The following is a 23420-nucleotide window of genomic DNA, read 5'->3' on the forward strand; positions in this document are numbered from 1 at the left end:
TCTCTCTGGAAGTTCATGTCCCTGTTTTCCTTCAAAACCCTAGGAAGCCTCCCTCTTTGACCTGCTGTTTGTTGGCCAACACATTATCCTTTTGTATGTGTCCAAATGTCATTTTTCAACTATTTACTCAACTCATTAACATCAGGGACCTGCCATCTATTCTGTTTCTCCCACAGTACCTCACACTGGTTTAGAAATCTAGGTTAATTTCGCTTAAACCAATAGACATCGTTGTTTTTCAGAGTGGGAAATTGAGACTTTGATAGGAAGGTGTTCCCTGCCACGTGGCGAGCCCGGACCTGACTGACATCACACTGGAATCCGCAGAGGGAGGTAGCTAGGGTGCTGTCCAGAGATGACAGAACAGCCTCTTAAAAAAGAAAAAAAAATAGCAAATAGAAACAGCGTTCTTTCAGACTTTCATTGTAGAGCAAGTGTTTCATGGGAGATTTCTTTTCTTTTCTTTTTTTTTTTTTTGGACTCATGGGTATTTATTTTATTCTGTGGGTTATAATCCATTACTATTTATTTTGCTATTCAAATTGTGTGGGAAATCCTTTTTTTTTTTTTTAATTTGCCAACAGAGCTCCTGGGAGCTGAGCTAGGGGGCCTTTAGTGTTCCTCTCTGCCTTTTCTGATTTCTCTTCCAAGGTCCTCAGGACAGGGTTTGTGCTCTCCCGAGGCTGGTGGTGGAGGAAGTTGGGGGGCGGCGGGGGGACACTGCTGACACAGGTGCCAGTCAGACTCTGGATGAGGACAGCTTTGTCCACATGGGCGGGGCTTGCTTCCCGCTTCGCAGTCTGAGCCCTTGGTCACAGGGCAATTCAGATCTTCTTAGTTTCTAAGTAATCCAGTGCGAAAACATTGAGGATTTATATTGTCTTCCTCTGAGGTTTAGAGAGGGTTTAACTTTTAGTGTCTAGATCATTAGGGCAGTTGAGGGCTAATGAAGTAATTATGTCTACTCAGTCTAACCACATGTGAAATACCACACTGGAAACATTTTACCTCTCTCCTCCAGAATAAAACTTTTTATTTTATGGTAACAAATAATCAAAAGATTTTAAAGGTCGTCAATATACCTAATCCATGAATGACCGTCTCAAAGCAGTCATGATTACTGGTTACAATAGCAACACATCCAGGGCCTTGGCAGTTCCCCACTGCGAAAAAAAGGAAAATGGATTAATGACAAGGGGTTAACCTTAGAAAGAAAGAGACTTGGTTTTAGTCATGAGGATAGAAATTAAGATGAATATGAAGAGGAGAGGGAGAGAGATGGGGAAGTCACAGCCTTTGAGGACAAATAAGGGCACAGAAGTTGCAGGTGGATGACGTGGGAGAGCCACACTGTAGGGAAAAGGTGGGAGGTGAAAACGGCAAAGTGGAAAAAGTAACTGCGGGGTGAGGACAGGGACGTTCTGAGTCCCATCTCGGGCTGCCCTGCCGGAGTGTGGTCGCCTTCTGTCCTGTCGAGGTGTGATTCTTCGGCCCAGGTCCTGGCCCTGTCACCCACTTTGCCCCAGGGTGCAGCTTCCTGATCCCAGGAACTCCCTGGGCCTCAGACGGGGAAGTGCAAAGACAGATGCCACGACTCAAGTTAGCACCGCCGGAGCCTTCAGAGACCGGCCTCCCTCCCTTTCCTTATTTCTTACCTAATGGAGTAACAGCCCCAGAGAGGAATCCAGCAAACCGTGGGGCTGGCAGAGAAGTGGAAGTCGTTGTCTCCGAGCAGTCCTTGGAAACCCCACCACCACAAAGGAAATTATCCCCTGGCCAGGACGTCTGTGGGCCGTTGTCCGGCAGTTACCCATTTTAGTCTGTGGGTTGTGGGCTGTAAACCGGAGCTCCTTAATGGCTTAACGGCTTAAGGATCCCATCAGCCCTGCTGCTCTGCCCTTGTGAGGGCACCTCGCGCAGACCCGGGACGCACTGACGGCTGTCTCACCGTATTCTTAGTGAAATCAGGTGTCCCGTGATCGCAGGTGAGGAAACAGCCAGCTGGAGGATGTCGGGTGACTCTTGCTGTGACATTTTAGCATCTTCGTAGAGGCGCTGAAATTAGGAACAAGATCTCCTGAGTCCCGGTGTACAGTTTTGTTTTGCTTTTTAAATAATACACCATAAAACCTCACTTGTTTCTGAATTCCTAGGATTACTTTTGGTATCAAGGGAAAAGGAACCGAGCAGACCTCGGATGGAGGTGGGTGGCAGAGTCAGAGGGAAGCCTGTGGTGGAGGGTTTTGTGCTTGCAAAGCTTTGTAGCTCCCGCCAGTGGGGCTGAGCAAGGGGCCGGCAGCTCCCCCTGAGCCTGGCTCGTGCCCCATTTTTGAGGCCCCAGGGTTATTTTTAGCCTCAGGGCCTTGGAAGCAGGTGTGGTCCAGGCTTGAAGGCCATGCCTGGAATCTGTTCAAGTTCTGTTGTGCGCGTCCGTTTAGGAGCTGAGGACAGTGACGGACCACTGTATAGGCCATTGAAAGAATCTGCTTTTCCAGTGAGAGGAGTAACAAACAGTCACACTGTGTTTCATTTGTGATGTTTTAGGTAGGTTTACTTTGAAGACTTTATAAAATGAAACACACTTTAAGAGTGTTAAGAAATATATTAATTTTAAAAAGCTAGCGATAAGTCCTTTGTATACAGAAAAATCCTTCTGTATCAAGAGTCATATCCCAGCTGATCTGTTTTTAAAGTCCGGATTTGTAGTCGCAAGTGTGTAATTTAAAATTTAATTTTTCTCACCTTCCCCCCCAACATTATTGTTATTAAAATAATCCTTTGTAAGTCCTTTTGTGAAGTAGAAATTCAGCTTTTACCTTGAGGGTAAACATCACTTTCCCTGCATTGTATTTCTTCATCTTCTTGCCTTGCCCAAACTCACACTTTTTTTTTTCCTATTGAAGTATAGTTGATTTACAGTGTTGTGTTAGTTTCAGGTGTACAGCAGAGTGACTCAGTTATACATTTATATATATGTAAAAATACGTATATGTATTCTTTTTCAGATTATTTTCCATTATAGGTTATTCGAGATATTGAATATGGTTCCCTGTGCTAACAGTGAATCCTTGTTATCTGTTTTATATATAGTAGTTAGTATCTGTTTATCCCAGACTCCTAATTTATCCCTCCCCTCTTCCCTTTTGGTAACCGTACGTTTGTTTTCTATGTCTGTAAGTCTATTTCCTTTTTGTAAATAAGTTCATTTATCATTTCTTTAGGATTCCACATATAAATAATACATATTTGTCTTTCTGACTTACCTCAGTATGATAACCTCTAGGTCCATCCATGTTGCTGTAAATGGCGTTATTTCATTCTTTTTTATGACTGAATAATATCCCACTGTTGATGTGTATGTATGTATATATATATATCTACACATATGTATACACACACACTTGCACACACACCACATCTTTATCCAGTCATCTGCCAGTGGACATTTAGGTTGCTTCCATGTCTTGGCTGTTGTAAATTGTGCTGCTGTGAACACTGGATGCCTGTATCTTTTCGAATTAGCATTTTCATCTTTTCCAGGTATATACCCAGCAGTGGTATTGCTGGATCACATGGTAACGCTATTTTTAGTTTTTTAAGGAACCTCCATACTGTTTCCATGATGGCTACACTAGTTCACATTCCCACCGACAGTGTAGGAGGAATCTCTTTTCTCCACACCCTCTCCAGCATTTATTATTTATAGACTTTTTAATGATAGCCATTCTGACTGGTATAAGGTGATACCTCCTTGTAGTTTTAATTTGCATTTCTCTAATAATTAGCAAAATTGAGCATCTTTCCCTATGTCTGTTGGCCAGCTGTATGTCGTCTATGGAGAAATGTCTGTTTAGGCCTTCTGCCCATTTTTTCATTGGCAAACCCAGACCTTTCTTGACAGTGCTGGCAAAGAGGAATGCCAGCCAGACCAGAGCCACCAGGACCCGGCTCTGTGGGTGTGTCATGCCCTTTTTCTAAATTTTTCTGCACTTTCCAAGTTTATGGGAAATAAAAGAATATAAAAAGTATTACCTTTACTTACTCAAGCAAAACTATTATGACATTTTTTAATATATGTTTGTGTGTTTGTATGTATGTGGGTGTTTGAGGTTTTGCTTTACCTACTGTTCTGTACCTGGATTTTATTCTGTTAATATATTATGACCATCTTTCATTGTTGGTCATGTTTAGTTTGGTTGTAATATTTTTAGTAATTTAGTCCTTTCTCAGGAAAGAACACCTTATCTCTTATGTAGTGGAATTTTGCTGTTTGGGGGAGGGTGGGCCAAATGTGGTGCATGGATGAAGGTTGTACATTTATATTAGTATTATCAACCCCTTGAGGCAGGATGGATGGGAGGGTACCATCCGGGAGAGATACCTGGTGTGGAGGAAGGAAAGAGGCAGGTGGGGAGGGAGAAGCCAGTGAAACAGGTGAGCACAAACAGGAGGCTTCAGCTGGGCCAGAACCCAGAGGGCAGCACGCTTCCTCAGCAGGAGCTCGGTGAAGGCTTCTCACAGATCAGAACTCTGCCTGGCTGGCCTGTGTCTGCAGAAAGGTGCTCTATTTAGTCTTTGAAGGGTGGCTGCTCTTCCAGCCTCTGTCTGTGGATCCTTGAGACGCATGTGAAGAACCCGAGCCTCTGATGAGGACAGGTCCTTTCAGCTCCGCTGCATCTGCGCAGTGACTCAAGCACCCCTGTCCTGCCACTGCTGCCACCAGTCAGATTGTGTCCTCTCCTGTGGGGTAAGAAAAGACGGTCAAGTCGTGAGTAGGTGACTGAAAAACACGTTTAAGCTCCCCTTCTCGGCTTTAGGGAAGATTTCTTTTGTTTTGCTTTTGTTTTTCTGTTGAATGTGTTTTATCAAATACCAGACCTCAGAATTTCCTTCAGGGTTACCCCACAGCATGGGAGGCAGAGTTGCTCCAATCACTGTAGAACTAAGGTGGTCAAAGTCCAAGATGCTCTTCTTCCAGGTGCGTGGCCCGCTTTTTTTTTCCCTTTTGATTTGTTTGGTTTTTCTCCTGTTGGAAGGCTGTGAGTAAGGCCCTGCTGGTGTATCTTGTTGCCTCTTTCTTCAGTTTTATTGGGGGTGGAAAAAAAAATTTAAGAGTGGCTTGTAGTTTAGTAACAGTAAACTTCTCACCTGATTTTATCCTTTCCATAAATTCTCTGAGAATTTGAACTTGAGCTCAAGCTCAAGCAAACAGGGCTCAACAGCTCTCCTCCCTGAACGAAGCCTGGCCCAGCCTTTGCCCTCTGCTGAGAAGTCGTGCGTAAAAGGAATAGTGTAAAACGGACACGTGCCCCCTCCAGGTCCCCCTCTGCAGACCATCAGTTCTCGGGGCCATCCCTCACCCGCCGCCGCGGGTCCTGCTGTGGGCAGTCAGGGCGGCGTGGAGGGGAGATGGCGTGTGGGAAAGGGACTCACCACTTTCTTAGGGGGTGACCCAGCGCCGTGAGACTGCCCAGAGCCAGGACCCTGTCTGAAGGCTGAAAAGAGTAACTCATCTGAGAAGATGCTAAATAGAGTCATTTAAAAACGACCTGAGTCTTTAAAAAATGTTCTGGTTGGGCACTAGCTTTAAAGGCTACAAGTAAAGGAAAGGCTACAATCCAAACAAAACACTTTCCTCTCAGCCAGTTACTCTAATGGCAAATATTGGTTTTTATAGTAGAACTTTATATTGTCCTTTTTTTTTAAATCAAGATATATGTACTCCTCATTGTTTTTAAGAACAGTTTAGAGCTTTAGCTTTTTAAACTTACATAATTATCAAAGAAATAAAGCCAACCACAAAGTAAGAAATAACAGAATGCAGTAATCCAATCATAAAGAACAGTCAAATGTGCTTACACATATTCAAGAAATTAATCATCTAAGTTAGAAATAACAAGTAGTTCATTTGTGTCCTTTTCTTTTTTCAGATTCCACATATAAATGATATCATGACATTTTTATTTCTCTTTCTGGCTTACTTCACTTAGAATGATGATGTGCAGGTCTATCCATGTTGCTGCAAATGGCATTATTTTATCCTTTTTATGGCTGAGTAGTATTCCATTGTATAAATACCACATCTTTTTTGTTGTTGTTGTTGGTAATGATTTTTTTTAACATTTTTTATTGATTTATAATCATTTTACAATGTTGTGTCAAATTCCAGTGTTCAGCACAATTTTTCAGTCATACATGGACATATACACACTCACTGTCACATTTTTTTCTCTGTGAGCTACCATAAGATTTTGTGTATATTTCCCTGTGCTATACAGTATAATCTTGTTTATCTGTTCTACAATTTTGAAATCCCAGTCTATCCCTTCCCACCCTCCGACCCCCTGGCAACCACAAGTCTGTATTCTATGTCTATGAGTCTGTTTCTGTTCTGTATTTATGCTTTGTTTGTTTGTTTGTTTTTTAGATTCCACTTATGAGCGATCTCATATGGTATTTTTCTTTCTCTTTCTGGCTTACTTCACTTAGAATGACATTCTCCAGGAGCATCCATGTTGTTGCAAATGGCGTTATGTTGTCGGTTTTTATGGCTGAGTAGTATTCCATTATATAAATATACTACATCTTCTTTATCCAATCATCTGTTGATGGACATTTAGGGTGTTTCCATGTCTTGGCTATTGTAAATAATGCTGCTATGAACATTGGGGTGCAGGTGTCATCCTGAAGTAGGGTTCCTTCTGGATATAAGCCCAAGAGCGGGATTCCTGGGTCATATGGTAAGTCTATTCCTAGTCTTTTGAGGAATCTCCATACTGTTTTCCACAGTGGCTGTACCAAACTGCATTCCCACCAGCAGTGTAGGAGGGTTCCCTTTTCTCCACAGCCTCTCCAGCATTTGTCATTTGTGGACTTTTGAATGATGGCCATTCTGACTGGTGTGAGGTGATACCTCATTGTAGTTTTGATTTGCATTTCTCTGATAATTAGTGATATTGAGCATTTTTTCATGTGTCTATTGATCATTGTATGTCTTCCTTGGAGAATTGCTTGTTTAGTTCTTCTGTCCATTTTTGGATTGGGTTGTTTATTTTCTTCTTATTGAGTCGTATGAGCTGCTTATATATTCTGGAGATCAAGCTTGTCCTTCTAATTAAATTGGTCAAGAGAAGTCTTCCGGTTCTCTGACTGACTCAGTGGTATCCTGTACTCTTGCAAAGCTGGATGGAGAGTGAATTTCAATAAATAAAACACTGACTTCCATTATAAAGTCTTAGGTACATTTCCATAGGTAACCAAATGGAATCTAAGATATAAATTACACAGAAAACCTTAAAACATTATATATTAAAAGGGGAAGGTTTAGACATAATTTATGTCAATATTATAAAATATGAAATATAAATTGCTGGCTGAAATGTAAAATACACCACAGTTGGCCCTTCTTTAGAACAAGTTGCCCACCCTGTTCCCTGATCTGTGTATTTTGTTACACTAATATGTTGCCTCCACCTCTCTCTATCCCTGCATAATAAAGTCCTTTAAATTTTTTATTTCTGAAACTGGGATACTTTGTAAGTATTTGTTTAGTAGCCCTGGTTAAGGTTACTAGTCTTTGGTATGATAAATACTGGTTTATTGACTCCTTTTTTTTTAATAGAAAACTGCCTTGTACGTGTAGAGAAGGGTTATTTAGCAGTCTTCTGCAGGGCCAGTTGCCTCCCAGACTTCCTCGATGGTCAATCTCCTCTTGGGAAGAGAGGCTCCCTGCTACCCCGGCCCCATCTCCTTGGCGACAGTGTGGTCCAGGGCCTGCTCAGCACAAGCCCCGGGCAGCCTGAAAGGCGGCCCAGCTGGGAGGCCTTGAACACCTCCCTCGGGGTCCGCAGGGACAGGAGCAGCAGCTGAGTGACGTGGCTGACAGCCTTCAGCCTCTGGCAGGAGACACCCCGCCAGTGTTGACCTTCAGTGGCCTCCCGACCACCATACAGGGAACTCGTGGTGCCGCCCTCTGTCTGGGCAGGAACAGCCAGAGTTGCAGCAGGGGGTCCTTTAAGAGATCACTTCATATTTCCATGAATGTGTGTGTCACAGTTGAAACTCCTCTTAAGTCAGAGTAGTCCCAGAGGACCCTCTCCCGTTAGGATGCCCTCCAGCAGTTTGCTGACCCTTCAGGCCCACCGTTGTGAATTACTCTCCAGCTTTTCGGCCCTCAGGTAAACAGCTGACTGAGCAGGTGTAATGCTAGAAGAGAGGGGGAGTTGTCTTTCAAGGTTAAGTGTTTCTACATGTTTTATTTAGATTCCCAAAAGTGCAGCTGTGAAAGGCCCGTGGATATACAAGTTGTATCACATTCCCATTAAGTGTGGAAGAAAATCAGATTGGAGTATTTTAAGTGAAAGAGAAAGCAAGATGCTAACAGCGTACACACCTTGTAACCAGCTGAACAAAGAAGGAAAAGGAAGAGAGTGTATAGTGTTTTATTTTACATTCATTAAAAAAAGTCTTTGGAAGAAATCAGAAGAAACTATCAACAGTGGTTACCAGTTAGACAGAGGAGGACCTGGACAGATGAAAGACAGAGATACTCAACAGATTCCATTTTTTTCATATCAATGTATTTGTTGGAATTTCAGTATAATGGCAGTTTTAACAGCTTTATTGAAGTTTAATGGACATACATTGGGTAGGTAAAGTATACATATTCATTGTATGTATACAGGTTTTATATATATATTTTGAACTACGTGAGTATATTCTTTATTATAAATAGAAAGAAATTAATTAAAACTTTAAAAATTGGCTAAGTAAATAGAAAATAAATAGCAAAGCTGGCCTGCCCTGTGTTCCGTCTTAAAATTTTTATTACTTTTGCCTTGTAGAAATTTTGGGTAAGATTAGCTGGTGTTGCCAACAATAAAATATTCTCTTGTCATCTTTCAAATCCTACTTGATGCAAAAGGTTTTGAGAACAAAACTGTCACAGGCATGTCCCTGATCTCAGAGTACTGACTTTCTTTTTTTTTCATATACAATAAAATGTGTTCGTTGCTAAGTATGAATTCATGAGCTTTGACAAATATATATAGTCATGCAACCACTACCACAATTATCATACAGAAGAATATTGACATTCTTCAGAATGAACAATGAGTACAGAGAAATTTCTAAATGAGAGTTGTAGCCCGGGATGAGGACTTCCCCAGAATTCTCCAGCTGCAAGTAAATGAGGTGCAAGGTTATTGTTCCCCACCTTCCACACCCCCTTGCAGGGCTCGGCCTCGCCCACAGCCACCTGGGACCACGGAAGATCAGACCGTGGCCACTCAGGTGCCCTAGGAGGGCCCCAGCCAGCCTCACTGCAGCAGGGGGGGTAGCTTTATTCTCAGCTCACCTTCGCTCTCTTGCTTCAGTGCATCCTCGTATTAGAGTCACTGAGCAGACAAGTCTTGGCCAGGAAAAGGGTCTTTTTTTATCTGGAACTCTGGTTCTCCAGGCCAGAGTGACCGTTTCCTCCTGGGTGGACCTGTCGGCCGTAGCCTGCCTTTGGTTTCAGCGGTGTGGGCTTTTCAGAGTTGGCTGAAGGGAAGCAGAGATGAGAACTTTCTTACTCAGCTTTTGCATGTTTGTGGTCTTCCCCCTCCCTGTGTCCCTCCATCTGCTAACCCAGATAACTGCTTTGTCCGTTCCAGCTTTGTCACCGTGAGGAGCCAGTAGGGCCCGGAAACACAGGGCCGTTGCTGGAGTCAGGGCCACTTGCCCCTGTTTTCGGGTGTCCGCTTTCTGTGCCGCCAGGTACCAAGTGGATGGGCCACGTCATTCTGTCTCATCCAGCTTCACTATGGGGACAAGCTCTTAGGAAAACAGGGTAACCCTGGAGTAGGAGCCCTGGTATGGGAGGCAGCCAGCATGAGCACAGGACCTTGCGTGGCTGTGGATGGTGTCAGCAGGTGGTCAGGGCTTGACCCAGCACTGATGACCCTGGGTGGTGCTCTGCACACATGTGTCAGCTGATTGACTAGGATGCATTCTCTGCTCTGGTTTCTTCAGTTGAAGGTAGAGATGGCTTTTGTGCTTCATGGCCATTAAGCAAGACAGAGAATACATACACTCCTAGAGTGAAGATAAGAAATGTACAAATACTGTATTACATGGGGCTGATCTGTCAGATGTGAGGGTGGCTGAGACGGTGTCCTAACTCCATGTGTGTCCGGCTCTGGGAGAAGGGGCACTGCTTGGTTGAAGCTGGACTGCAGGAGGATGGAACTGCTCTCTTATCTGCCGAGGGTTGCCGTTCAGATTCCAGATGCAAGGTAGCCCTGCTCACCGCTAGCATCTTTACAGCATTTCCCTCCTTTCTCTGTGTGATGACTAGTTGCTTTCTCACTCACTCCCTTTAGATAAAAACAGACAGTTTTCTCCTCAAAATAAACTGTGAGGAGACAAGGCCAATATTATATCTCCATTTTATCGATGAGGAAAGTGTGGTTCAGAGAGGTTAGTATGGTTTGTCCAAAGTTACATAACCAGTAAAAAAGCGCAAGGCCACTTCTCTCTCCAGCCCGCTCCCGCTTGCTTCTCTCTGCTTCAGTTTCTAGTTTTTAAGCCTGAGATTAGGAAGTAGGACCCAGTGCTGTTTGAGGATTTGACTATCCTGATCTAAAATCAGTTCATCAAATATGAATTATTCAGTTTCTTAAGTCATTTTTGTAACAAGGAGGATTCTGCTTACTTGTGACCATGTAAATTGAGTATCTTATGTGCATAGCACGGTGGAGGTAAGAAATATAATACAAAACCTCTGCCACTAAATGGTTTATCCTCTAGAAGTTCAATGCCAACAGTGGACGCCTAGTTTTGTGTAGTAGAGCATTTCCTATAAGCGGAGATGGATCCTGGAGTTAGGAATGTGAGAATATTAAAGGTCAGGATGAGGTCTAAGCAATGGGCACAAAACTCCAACTAGCATTTACTAGGAGAGGGTCCATCTCAGCAGGTTGGCAGGAACAGGGAAGCAGCAGGTCCAGCATTATGGGCTCTGTGTGCCTGGTTGCTGACCTAGAATCCAGGGCTAAGGTGTGAGATTTTCTCAGGCTGGGAGTCAGTGATTCTCTCAAGAATGAGGCACAAGAAAAACAGGAGTGAGCCTGTGAGGGACCGGGGAACTGGGGTACCAACTGGCCAGAGTCTGAGCTGTGAGGCTGCCTGGGGCGGAGCTGGGCACATCACAGGCCCCCAGCAATCAGCTTAGCACTTGGCAAGTCAGCCTTATCGGTCATTTTTGTCCTTCCTCTTCCTTAGAAGGCAGCTGAAATTCATAGAGCCTCCCATTTTTCCTGCCTCTTCTTCCTGAGAGTGATTTAAAGGGGCTGCTCACAGACACACATCTACCATCACAGTAATTCTCAAGCCATCAGAAGAGATTTTTTTTGTCCTGATCATGTAGATTGCTCACCTGGTCCCTAGGTTGTTCTCAGCTTTTTCCAAGAAATAAGCAGATAAGATGGAGGAAACTCATTTGGAATAATAATACTCTGAGTGGCTTTTTATAGCATTTCTAATCTCATACGAATAGTCAATTAGTTCTGGGCCCCCAGGTGATGGTAATTTATGACTAGGTCTTATTTTGTCTTCTGAGGTTTTGTATTGTGAGGTGAAACTGAATTATCATTAGTACGTTTTCTGAAGCCATACCTGTTTGTCCTTTTTGTTTGTTTGTTCAAATGAAACAGTGCATCAAGTATGGAATTAGATTAATGGAGTAAATATTATGAATCATACACTCTCTCTAATCTGATGCTCTTTCTTCTTTTGACCCCGTGTTTTGTTTTCCGTCTGTCATTCTCTCTCCGTGTAGGCTTTTGAGCCCCGTGTAAAGCCGTTGGAGCGAGGAAGCAGAGGTAAAGAATGATGTAATGCGCTTGCTGCCCCAAAGCATCTTTTGTTGGAATGGTTATTCCAGTCATCTCTTTATGAATCAAATGTGAGGGGCTGCTTTGTGGCAGGAGGCCTTTGCGAGAGCACATCAACGGGAAAGAGAAAGAGACATTCACTTGGAGGGCTCCTGCTGAAAATGGGCTTAACTCTCCTCTTCCGTCACCACCAGCCTGACCTCATACATTTCAGCACAATGGAGTGGCTGAGCCTTTGAGCACCCCACCATTACATCATCGTGGCAAATTAAAGGAGGAGGTGGGAAAAGAGGACCTATTGTTGTCATGGCCCATGAGATGATTGGAACTCAAATTGTTACTGAGAGGCTGGTGGCTCTGCTGGAAAGTGGAACGGAAAAAGTGCTGCTAATTGACAGCCGGCCATTCGTGGAATACAATACATCCCACATTTTGGAAGCCATTAATATCAACTGCTCCAAGCTTATGAAGCGAAGGTTGCAGCAGGACAAAGTGTTAATTACAGAGCTCATCCAGCACTCAGCCAAACATAAGGTACTGGCTTGCTTTTTTTTTTTTTTTTTTCCCTTTTTAAAATAAACGGACATACTGAATGGGGAATAATTTCAAATGAAGCTTGATTTTTAAGGGGAGAAAGTAATTGAGGAAGTTTTGGTTGCTTTTTTTAAACTTTGGTACCTTCAGATACCTCAAAATAATTTACTAATTGTAAACATTGTCACATGTAAGGATATTTCTGAACTGTACAGAAAGGTTACCTTGTTTTAATTTGATCAAGTGCTCTGTTTTCCTATTAATGGCCTGCTAAGATGGTTTTATTAATTTGAGCACAAATAGAAAGTTATAACTAATACATTGTATTAATACTCAACTATTAGTATTTATGTATTAGTATATAATGTGTATGTATTATTAATCATACATTAATACATTGTTTTGTATTGTTTACAAATGTACTGAAAATAATTCTTTTCAAGTGCCTTGGAAAGAAAGTAGAAACTAATATTAGAAGTGCTTTTTATTTGTGGGAAGGTAAGGTTATAGTCAGAACTTGAAAATCTTCAAGGAAGCTTATTCTTAGGATCCCAAAATGTCATCTTGTGGTAGGTTAAGTTCTTTCTTTTGTTCAGTAATAAAAACTGAGTTCGTGCTTCAATTTTACTAAACAACTGATTTGTTACTATGCAGAAGGCGCCTTTAAATGTTTCTTTAGTTCAAGGATTGTTATGTTTATTTTGCATATTATTTTGTTGAACATGCTTTTTACCCTTTTATAGTGGCAAGGATTTGAAATCGAGGAGTTTTGAGCACATTTACACAGAAATAGCATCCAGTTTGCCTTTTTAAAGTTGACTTTTACAAGCATTTAAGCCATTTGTATGCTTGGTTTATCCAGTAACTTGACCGCATCTCATTTTTGTTCAGATTATTAATGAAAACAGGAAGCAGTTATTTGCTTCAACAGCGGAGGTTTACGGGCTTATTTTTCTCGCCCTCCTTCCTAACAGCCTCACGTTTGCATTTTTAGGTCGACATTGACTGCAGCCAGAAGGTTGTAGTTTACGATCAAAGCTCCCAAGATGTTGCCTCTCTGGCTTCAGACTGTTTTCTCACTGTACTTCTGGGTAAACTGGAGAAGAGCTTCAGCTCTGTTCACCTGCTTGCAGGTAAGGCTTGTGGTAGAATTGAAAGCGCCCGGAATCTCCCTGGGCCCGCGAGGAAGCAGTATTTCACAATGAGCTCGAAGCACCCTGGATGGACGCGCCTTTGAGGTCACTGAGTAAAGAGGCTTACTTATAGCTTTTGATTGACGTAACTGTTCTACCAAACGCAAGCATTGTTTTTCTTTCCCGCTGGTCAGTGTATTTTTGATTTAGCTGAAATACCTCTTCATTTGGTGTTTATTAGCTCAAAGTGCCACGTAGGTCTCTGCGCTCGTGTGGATCGCTCAAAGTCGGCTGCTTCTGTCCAGGGACCTTTTCATTCGCCTGTGATCCAGGACACCGAATGCTCTACATACATCTCAGCTCCTACTTAGTTCCCACCCCCAGGGTGAGAACCCGACCAGGATTCAGTGTGAACTCCTGTTCAACGTTTGTAGTCAAAGTGAATGCCAGCCATGAGGTCACTAGCCTGAACATTATGAGTAGTGAGAGAGGAAGAGAATGTGTATAGAATATTTTTTCTAACAACTAGGGAGAATATTTAAAGACTAACTTACTTAGGTATTTTTGTTTGTTTTCACAACTAAAACAAAGTCTCAGCTTGCAAATGTTTAGCAACCAGATGACCTTAAAAAAGTGCATGGGAAGGACTAAATATTTTATATCTGCCCTAGAGGAGGGCAGCGTGGGAGTCCGTTTTACCAAATTCCAAAGCGGATTGTTCATCCCTTGCTTCCCCTGTTTTGCAGACAGTACTAAAGCCCTTTCACTCACTCTGGCTCCCGGAGCGGGGAATACGGTTTGACAACACGCAGTAACCTTTACCACAAAGCCGCTGTGTCCAGCAGATTCTGCCACAGCGATCAGCAAGAGCACTTTAAAAAATCTTATCTAAGAAAACCAAAATATGGACAGATATTATCATTTTCACATCTTTCATCTTTTGTTGCAAGGAGGGTCCAGTGAGCTTGATGTTATTGGCAACTGACTGAAGTATAGACGTTTCAGTTGTAAGAGAATAGGATTAATCAGTTATTGGTGTGTTCACACTTTTAAACTCTCTTGCAGGTTTGAATAAGATTTCCGTGTCTCCGGTTCTCTCTCCTCAGCTTTTGCTTCTGTTCTCAAAGAACAAGCATAGTGTCCTGTCTCTTTCAGGTCACCTGTCGCCACACCTCTCATCTATGCTGTGATTCTGTCTGAGCTCCCTCCTGGCATCCTTAAGTGAAGCCAGCTTCCCTCAGAATGTAGCTTTCAGAGGTCTGTAACTGAGAATTGTAACACTAGGTTCTGTCGCTCGTTGGGAGGCACATTGTTTTACTGGGAGTGTAGCTATGTTAAATATGACAACTGTTATTAGTGTTCCACTAACCTCGGTTGCTGAGTTGAGGAGCTCAGGTCATGCTTCCAGTAGCCACTGTGAGGGACTTTACCTTGGAATCCTATTGATGGAACCACTGGTTTTTCTTTTTTCTTTACTTTTTCTTTCTTTTTCTTTTTCTTTTTTTTTTTTTTTTGATGGGATAGCCATTTAAAATCTATTGTAATTAAGGATGACAGTAATTAAATGGCAGATTGGGAGTTTAAAATTATTAAAATATTTGTGGTAATGGGTGTGGAGAACATTCTTAGCAGTGAAAATTGAAGGTTACTGTCTTTATTTGAAATGATTACTTGTAAATATTATAATGCATTTGTAATGAGTAGAAATTAATTTAGTGGTTAAACCCTTATATTTTGCAATTTTGGGTTTTTTTTTTTAAGTTGAAGTATAGTTGATTTACAATGTTGTTAGTTTCTGGTGTACAACATAGTGATTCAGTTATACATATTTTTTTTTATTATAGGTTGTTACAAGCAATTGAATATAGTTGCCTACGCTATATAGTAGGACCTTGTCGTTTATCTATTTTATATATAGTAGTTTGTATCTGCTAATCTTAAACCCCTAAATTAGCCCTTCCTCTCCTTTGGGTTTCTCTTAAGGAGGGCGCACCACGATGTGCTTCCCAAGAAGTGGTTATCCCACCTTGTCTTGTCTGAGGTGCTTCCCCTGTGGGGCTGTGACCTGACAGCTTGGCCAGGCAGACACTCAGGAGGGGTGAGCTAGGGTGAGTTCTAGTTATTCAGGTCACTTTCTCCCCTTTCCCAAGGAGCACTCCCTTAATGGTCCCTGGAAGGTTCTTACCAGCCATGTGCAGCCTTGGGAGGGGCGCTCAGCAGGCAGGAAGGAAGAAAAGGGGCTCATTCTGATTCTAGGTCAGTCCTAGAGACACGTGGGATGGCACTGGATCAGAACACCCTGGCACCCCCCACTTCACACAGGAAATGTGTCCCAGATCCATCGGGGCAGCTCCAAGAACCACACACGTGTTCTGTCAGCACCATGTCATCATCCACATCCTAGAGCCCTGTATTTCCTTTAACTTAGGTAGCTTTAAGGACTGAATTGCCTTGTTTGGGAGTTTCTGAGCAGCCATATTTCTTAGGACACCTCAGAGAGGGTTCTGGATGGTTAAAAGCCTCCCCAACCATCCGAAAGTCTCTGGCCAGTTGGAAATTCCCTTGGTTAGTGAGTTTGTTCCCCAGAGCAGACAGGGAGGTAGAGACTGTGGGGGGATGGCATGGCCATCAGTTCTTGGCAGCGGTTTTTTTTTTTTTTTTTTTGCCAAGGTCCAGCTGCTCAGAGGACACTTCAGGGATGTGGGTAGAAGGGCATATCGACAAGTGTTTCGTAAATATTTTGCTTGGCGGGAAATAACTGACCTTGGAAAAGCAGGCTTGCATCTCACAGGTGCTACAGGAAATGACAAGGTTGCGGGAGATGATCTCACTACACACGGCCCCTGTTGCTTTCAGCAGTTAGAGATGCTTGTCAGCCTCCTGTGGATGTGATAATAGAAAGACAGTGGTTTCTTGCAGGAATTTCTCCATCACTTTAGAGCTTTCAGCTACTCTAAGATAATTCGGGAAGAAAGTGTCAGATGCGTCAGATGTGTTTTTTTGTGGTCAATATATATGAAGAATTGTGGCCCAGTTCCATTCTCCTTCTCAGGGCCACCTTACCCAGAGGAAAATGACTTTGGAGAAGGAGAACAGGGGGACCTTCCCAAGGAACTGATAGACCCAAACTTACCTACGGCACCCAGTTACATGGACGTTAATGATGAAGGCTTCCTGAAGGCAGGGGGATGGGTTTGGGGAAGTTCTGCTGGACCTGATTCTTTCATATGGAACCGCAGGGCCTGCTCCGGAATGAATGGGTAGTCCAGTCAGCTTAGCTTCTCCCAGGGAAGAGGATTCTGTTGAGCCACCTTGACAGCTGATGATCAGTGAGACCAGATTCCCACGTGTCTGCTAATCCTGAACCTTAGACCCTCCAGTGAACTCTGCCTATATTGGCCACATCTGTGGGCCTGCTCAGTCAGGGACCTTGACCCCTGTCTGACCAACTTTCCCTCTTTTTAAGCCCAATTAGTATTCTAAGCCATATGATTTATATTTGATTGTACATACCATCCTGTCACAAGTCTTGATTATTATCCTAACATCTTATCGCAGCCTATGTTGTTGTGTGTCTTTTTTCTTTGTTAGCTTAACTCTCCTACTGGAGTCTCTTTCTCAAGCTGAGAACTGACTTGTTCGTCTTCGTGTTCCCCACCAGGCCTAGCACTTCTTCAGTTTTCAGTAAATATCTGGCATGTAAATTAGCCCACGTGTAGGTTTATGCCATGTGTATTTCATGTGACTTATTTAGTAAATGTGATCGTATTAAACAGTGATGAAACTAATCTAAAAGTGGAGCAAAAACTTGAGGATGTTTTGAAATAAATGATTTACAAGTTGTCTCTGTTCAGGAAGAGCAAAAATAAAGCTGTTATGGAACAGGTATCTATGAAAATGTTTCCACCTATTTAAGCAGATTTAAACATGATTTCAAGATCTAATAAAAACACTGCTACAATTTTTTTTCTTTTTTTTAATTGAAGTATAGTCAGTTTACAATATTTTGTTAATTTCTGGTATACAGCATAGTGATTCATTTATACATATATATATATTCCTTTTCATATTCTTTTTCATTATAGGTTATTACAAGATACTGAATATAGTTCCCTGTGCTATACAGTAGGACCTTGCTATTTATCTATTTTATATATAGCAGTTAGTTATCTTCAAATCCTGAATTCTCAATTTATCCCTCAAACCCCCACTTCCCCTTGGTAGCCATAAGTTTCTTTTCTGTGTCTGTGAGTCTGTTTCTGTTTTGTAATCAAGTTCATTTGTGCCTTTTTTTTTAGATTCCATAATATAAGTGATATTATCATGTATTTTTTCCCTTTCTGACCTACTTCACTTAGTATGACAATCTCCAGTTCTATCCATGTTGCTGCAAATGGCATTTTTCTTCTTTATGGCTCAGTAGTATTCCATTGTGTGTATGTATGTATGTATGTATGTATACACACACACACACACAACTTCTTTATCCAGTCATCTATTGATGGACATTTAGGTTGCTTCTATGTCTTGTCTGTGGTAAATAACTACTCCAGTTAAGCAGTGCTTAAATACTGAACTTTGACAAGGATATAACAGCTCTGGAAACCTAGTGCCACTCATGGGAAGATACAGGTCCTTGAATCGTATGAATTGAGAATGGTTGAAATAATTTTTATGTATTTTAAAAGGAAATTGATTATTCTATTTAGTCATTAGTAAGTCTCCCAATAACCAAGCCAGATTAAACCATAGCACTGTTTCACCCCTAGAGGATTAAAGGGTTTAACTATGAGTTGTAGCCTCATCTTGGCCAAAAAGAATAAACTTGGGTCTCTCTGGAAAGCTCTCCGTCGTCATTGATGGAGATATAAACAGTTGCCAACCTTGACTTATTGATCAACTTTTTTGGTCTTACCACCCTTCAGAAAACTAGTTCTCTCTAAAAAAGCACCTTGTTTCTGGGCCTTTAATTATTCATTATATTGCTTTATTCTACTTACCTTTGTCTACTATATTTCTAAGGGTACCAGATTAAAAATAAATATATTGGAAAAAAAGGAAAACCACTGATTTTGGACATTTATTTTGGGCTAACATAGAGAAAAGAGAAGAAATGGGTTAATTTAGTAGAAAGAAAGATCAACCTACAGATAAAAATGCTCTTCTATTATTTCCTTCTCTTTTCTCACTGTTGTAACTCAGGGTTACAAGCAAAAGGGACCCGCATGGTGTATTAATTCTGCAGCACCCATTGCTGTCCTGTGATGAGGCACAGGACAGCCACGCAGCACAAATCTGCAAGTGAATCACAGGCTTCAGTCCTTTCATTTACAAATGAGGAAAGTAACAGAGCCCTTGCGTGACTCTCCTCAGCTCTCCCTGTCACCACTGTGCACCCAGGACTCTGGAATCTGCAGCCATTCCTGCGTCCGTCCTCTGGAATTCCTGCGGGAGGCTGGACTGAGAGTCAGGGCTGCCCACTTCAGATCAGGCCTATCCCTTTTGTGGTAGCTCTTTCTCAGCCTCTGTGGATTTCAGAGTCATATTCTTACTTCACATTTTATGAAAGAAGCGATGTATAAAGATACACCATATATAAACATTTTTTTAAGCATTAAGTTATTTCAGCCAGGAGGATTCATCAAATAAAAAAGTGTGCTCTGTTCTGAGCGTAAGTCTGGCTCTGGATGGTGACAGACTGGCCGTTGGGGTCAGCGGCAGGTACAGTGCTGTGGGCTCTTACGGACCTCCCGTCTCTGAGCACAGCTGAGGGCTTAGATTAGTGTCTGCTGTGGTTACAGGCCAAATACACATTTCTTTGTTTTGAGTTAGACTTGCTAGTGTAGTTAGAGCCAGGAGTGAATAACAATGCATTTAACTCTTTATCTTGTCTTCAGTTTAACAGAGATCTAGGTTCAGCCAGCAGTTCCGGGTAATAAATGTGCGGCTTTGGGTTAATGCAGTCAGTTACTGCCCTTCCTGGTGGAGCAGAGCGGACCCTGCCCCTCAGCCCCCAGCTTTTGCTGTCCGTGCCATTGTCACCATCAGTTCTCTCATCCAGGGTGGCATTTCTTCTGCCCTCTTGTCTAGAGAAGGGAAATCTTCAATCATTCCACATCAAAAACCCTGTAGCAGCTGGTAAAAGAGACTGACGTGAATGGATTTCAGTCAGAGTCCTGCAGTTATTCAGGAATTGGCTCTTCTCGTGTTGGAGAAGCTGCAATGACCAAGAGCCGTGGAAAACACTAAAAATAGGTGCCGTGGTGCCCACTGGTTGCTGTATTTGCTGGCTCTGCGTCAGAGCCTCAGTTTGCATAAGGTTATCCAGACTGGACCATCTTCTCTCCAGCTGCTGCCACCAGTGTGGCAAGCCAACTGTGTCCCTCCCCAGCCACCAGCGCCTCAGACACATGCCCAGGGCTGTGTCTGTTTAACAGATGGACGTCAGGCCAGCCTGGAGATAGTTCCTCAGTTCCTTATCCTCCTAAACAAAAGCACCCTGGGTGACCACGGTGGCATCAGTCCTCCCATGGCCCGTGGTGTCATCTGTGTCTCTGAAGAAACGCCAGGCCCAGACCTGTCATTTCATCCAGCCTCTCCCTATTCGGGGGCTCCTTTGGGTGGGTCCCCGGCCAGGCCTGGGGGACAGGGCACCGGAAGAGCACATGAGTCACGCTTGCCCTTGAGACCTGGCGGTTAATTTGGGGCACCCTGTCTGGAGTGGATGAAGCAGAGAAGCACGTGCTGGTGCGCTGAGCTGTGTGTGACGGTGGTGGCGACCCGGGGTAGCCTGCGGAAGTCAGGGGGAGTCGATGACGGCAGTGGAGCTGTCATCAAGCCCTGAAAGACGAGTAGGATTCAGGTGGGGAGTCCTGGGCGTTCTCACTGAAGGGGGGACGTGATTAAAAATGTCAGGAGTGAACACAGGTGTCAGGGGCAGCGAGGAGACTCGAGTGGGCTTTTTGTGATGGCGAGAGATGGGAACTGAGAGGAAACGCAGTCAGGTTGTGCACGCCTTTTACACCGGAAGGCCGAGGCTGTGCTGCGGTGGGCGTCGTGAGCCTTGGAGACCTGGTGCCGCCTGTCGCCTCTCAGCTGCTCCTCACTTCTGTACCAGCTCCGTCCAGCCAGCGTCATCCCCTCAGACCTGCTCCAGGGCCTCCCCACGCTCTCCTCACTCCCTGACTCGCCACCTTCTAGTCTGTTACTCACACTAGAGCCAAAGTTACATTTGTGTTTTATATTTTTCATGGAACCCTGATGATACCACTCCCCAGTTCAGTATGCGTCAGGGCTCTTAGGGTAAACTCTAAACTCCTTCATGACTCATGAGGCCCTGCCCTGCCTACCTCCTGCCTTCACCTCAGGCCGCCCTCTGTCCTCAAGTGGTTTTGTGTGTGTCTGTGTTAGCTCCTTCCTTAGGCATATGTCAGGGGCTCTACACCTGTCGCCCGGATGTGCACTTCTCTGCCTTGAGATGTCCCCTCGCCCCACTCACCTGGCTCTCCTGCCGGGTTCACGGTGGTGGTCGAGCCTTCCTAGCTCCCTGACTCCCAGGCAAAGTTGAGTTTCTGCTGTTACACACATTCCTTTGGCCACCCACCATAATTAGTTAATCATTCATCCAATTCTTTGGTTCAAATTTGTCGCGCTGAGCTGCCCATTCCAGAGGGGGCCTCTGTCTTGGTCACCGCCATCCCCGTTACCCAGCACGGTGTCCAGCTTCCAGTAGGTGCTTGTCAAATGTCTCAGAACCTCCGGGGGGACCGCAGAGCCTCCAGTGCTGTCTGGCCGGCCGCGCGGGGGCCCCTTTCGTCCCCGCTGCTCAGCCGCGCCTCCCGGGAAGCGGTGCGTTGGCCCCAGAGGAGGACGGTTGCGGGGGTGGAACACACACGGCTGACCTCACGGGAGAGCCTGCTCAGGGCAGATTAGGAAGCTCGGGTTTCACGTGGAAAGGCCCGAGAAGTGAGTTGTACGGTGACTCATGGACAGTGTACCCGGCAGTCAGATTTGACACTTGAGAGTCATTTCTCTGGAGACCAGACTCATCTTCCTTTTTCCTCCTGACTCAGAGGGCTGTCTCCTGATTGACAGTCTTACTAGGCTGTCCTCTGACCATCGCTGTGGCCGCTTCGTCCTCGGCGGGGGTCTGACTGTAGTTGGTCCAGTTTGTTTCCTGAGGGATGTGCCCCTGGTCCCCTGAGCCATGGAGGTCACACTGGACTCTCCAGACCATTACGGGGTCCTGAGCCACTGAGCGACACCAGAGAAAATCTCCTCTCTCCACCTTTCATGTCAGATTCCCTGGATATGACAGAAGCACACGGCAGACTCCTGTTGCTTTCAGGGGTCACGGCAGCATTTACCAATTCTCCCTTCTTTAGTAGCAGAGATGTTTTTCTTGCCCTGTGCCAACTCGCTCATCCTGAGAGTCCTCTGGAGCCTTTGGTCGAGGAATAGGAAGCAGGTTCTGGGCTCCCACCCATGCCAGCATAGCTTTCAGCTTTGAATGGAACCAGGAAATCCTTTTGAACACCAAAAATATCCAGGACTTATGTCCATCAACAGCTATTCATTGTAACAAGGGAGGATTCAGTTAACATTTAATTATGTGCCAAGCGCTGTGCTAAATGCAGAGGTGATTGCAAAGGCATGTGAGGCACAGTTCTTACCCACGGGCATTCACACTGTGTCATAGCCAGAGAGATGAGGTCACAGCACACAAAGGGAATTCACAATCATCAGGTCAGTGGTAAACACACTGCTAGATGATGGCTACAAATTTTATAGACATTCTAAGTTGGCAAGACCATATTTAGATACACTGGTCAGGGGAGTTTTTTTAAAAATACAACAGAATTTGAAAAAAACAGACTCAACAGGATAAAATGGAAATTTCAGAGCAGCTCTGTAGTAAGGGAGGATTATTGTATCCTGGAACTTGTTCTGGTGGTGAGTGAATGTGGGTGTTCAGAAGGTAAAAGGTGTCGTGTGAGTCGTGGTGGGACTGTGGCTGGCACTGCTGGAGAAGAGGTGTGACCTGTGCTTGCCTCTGGTTTGGAAGGAAACATAATGGATTGGAAGGACTGAATAGCCAGGGGCTCTAGATGAGAAAGCACAGGTGTGCTGGGAAAACAGCGAGAAGACATGTGACATGGCGGGTGGCTGTAGGGAAATGAGGTTGGGCAGTAGGCTGGGACTGGATTATCTACAGGGCTGGAATGTCTGATGGAGAAGTTTGGATTTTATTCTGTGGGTATTTGGGAGCAGAGAGTCCATCAACACCTTATTTTAGGAGCCTAATCTGGCCACAGAATGGAAACTAGTTGGAAAAAGGACAGGTGGGTCTGAGAGAGCTGGTCCTGGACTCATCTCAGTGCATCATGAAGTTTGTGGGCTGGGGGATGGCAGAGCATGTGGAGGCAGGGACGGACAGACAGATGTCACCAAGGAAAGTTCGTGTGTCGATTCACCAGGTGAATGCTGCTAAGACGAGGGGGCAATGGGGACGAAGTGAAAGAAAGCGAGAGAGATAATGCCTTTGAGTTTATTTTAAAAGTGTCAGTAAGTCTTTCAAGTGAAATTGACCAAAAGAGGGTTGAAAATGTTGGATTGGAGTCTGGGGACATCGAGCCCCCAAATACAGACTTGGAAATCTTTGATGTTCAGGTGAGAATTGAGCCAATGTGACCTCCTAGGTAACCTCCTTCCAGGCTGATGGGAGCAGAGGCCTTCCGTGTCCTCCGCACTCGGGGAGTCCCAGCTGCTGTCCACGTGGCTGGGTCTCCACGCCTTAGAGTCACTGGAGGACTTGCCTCTGCTGGTCTCTCCTGCTCAGTGCTTGTTGCTTTTCCTCAGCCGGCTGGGGCTTCCAGCTGTG

At 44.1% G+C, this 23420-nt stretch overlaps 1 protein-coding gene across 1 annotated transcript in view; it reads left to right on the top strand.

Annotated features, from left to right (window-relative positions):
* The window catches only part of DUSP16 (dual specificity phosphatase 16), a 74859-nt gene that overhangs the window by 25348 nt on the left and 26091 nt on the right, over window positions 1-23420 (top strand). The window contains exons 2-3 of the mRNA XM_032473121.1: window positions 11819-12407; window positions 13402-13540. Coding sequence (XP_032329012.1) covers window positions 12180-12407; window positions 13402-13540 — 367 coding nt within the window. The 5' untranslated portion in view covers window positions 11819-12179. The remainder of the gene's footprint in view (window positions 1-11818; window positions 12408-13401; window positions 13541-23420) is intronic.

Source organism: Camelus ferus, chromosome 34 (genome assembly GCF_009834535.1).
Source record: "Camelus ferus isolate YT-003-E chromosome 34, BCGSAC_Cfer_1.0, whole genome shotgun sequence".
NCBI lineage: Eukaryota > Metazoa > Chordata > Mammalia > Artiodactyla > Camelidae > Camelus > Camelus ferus.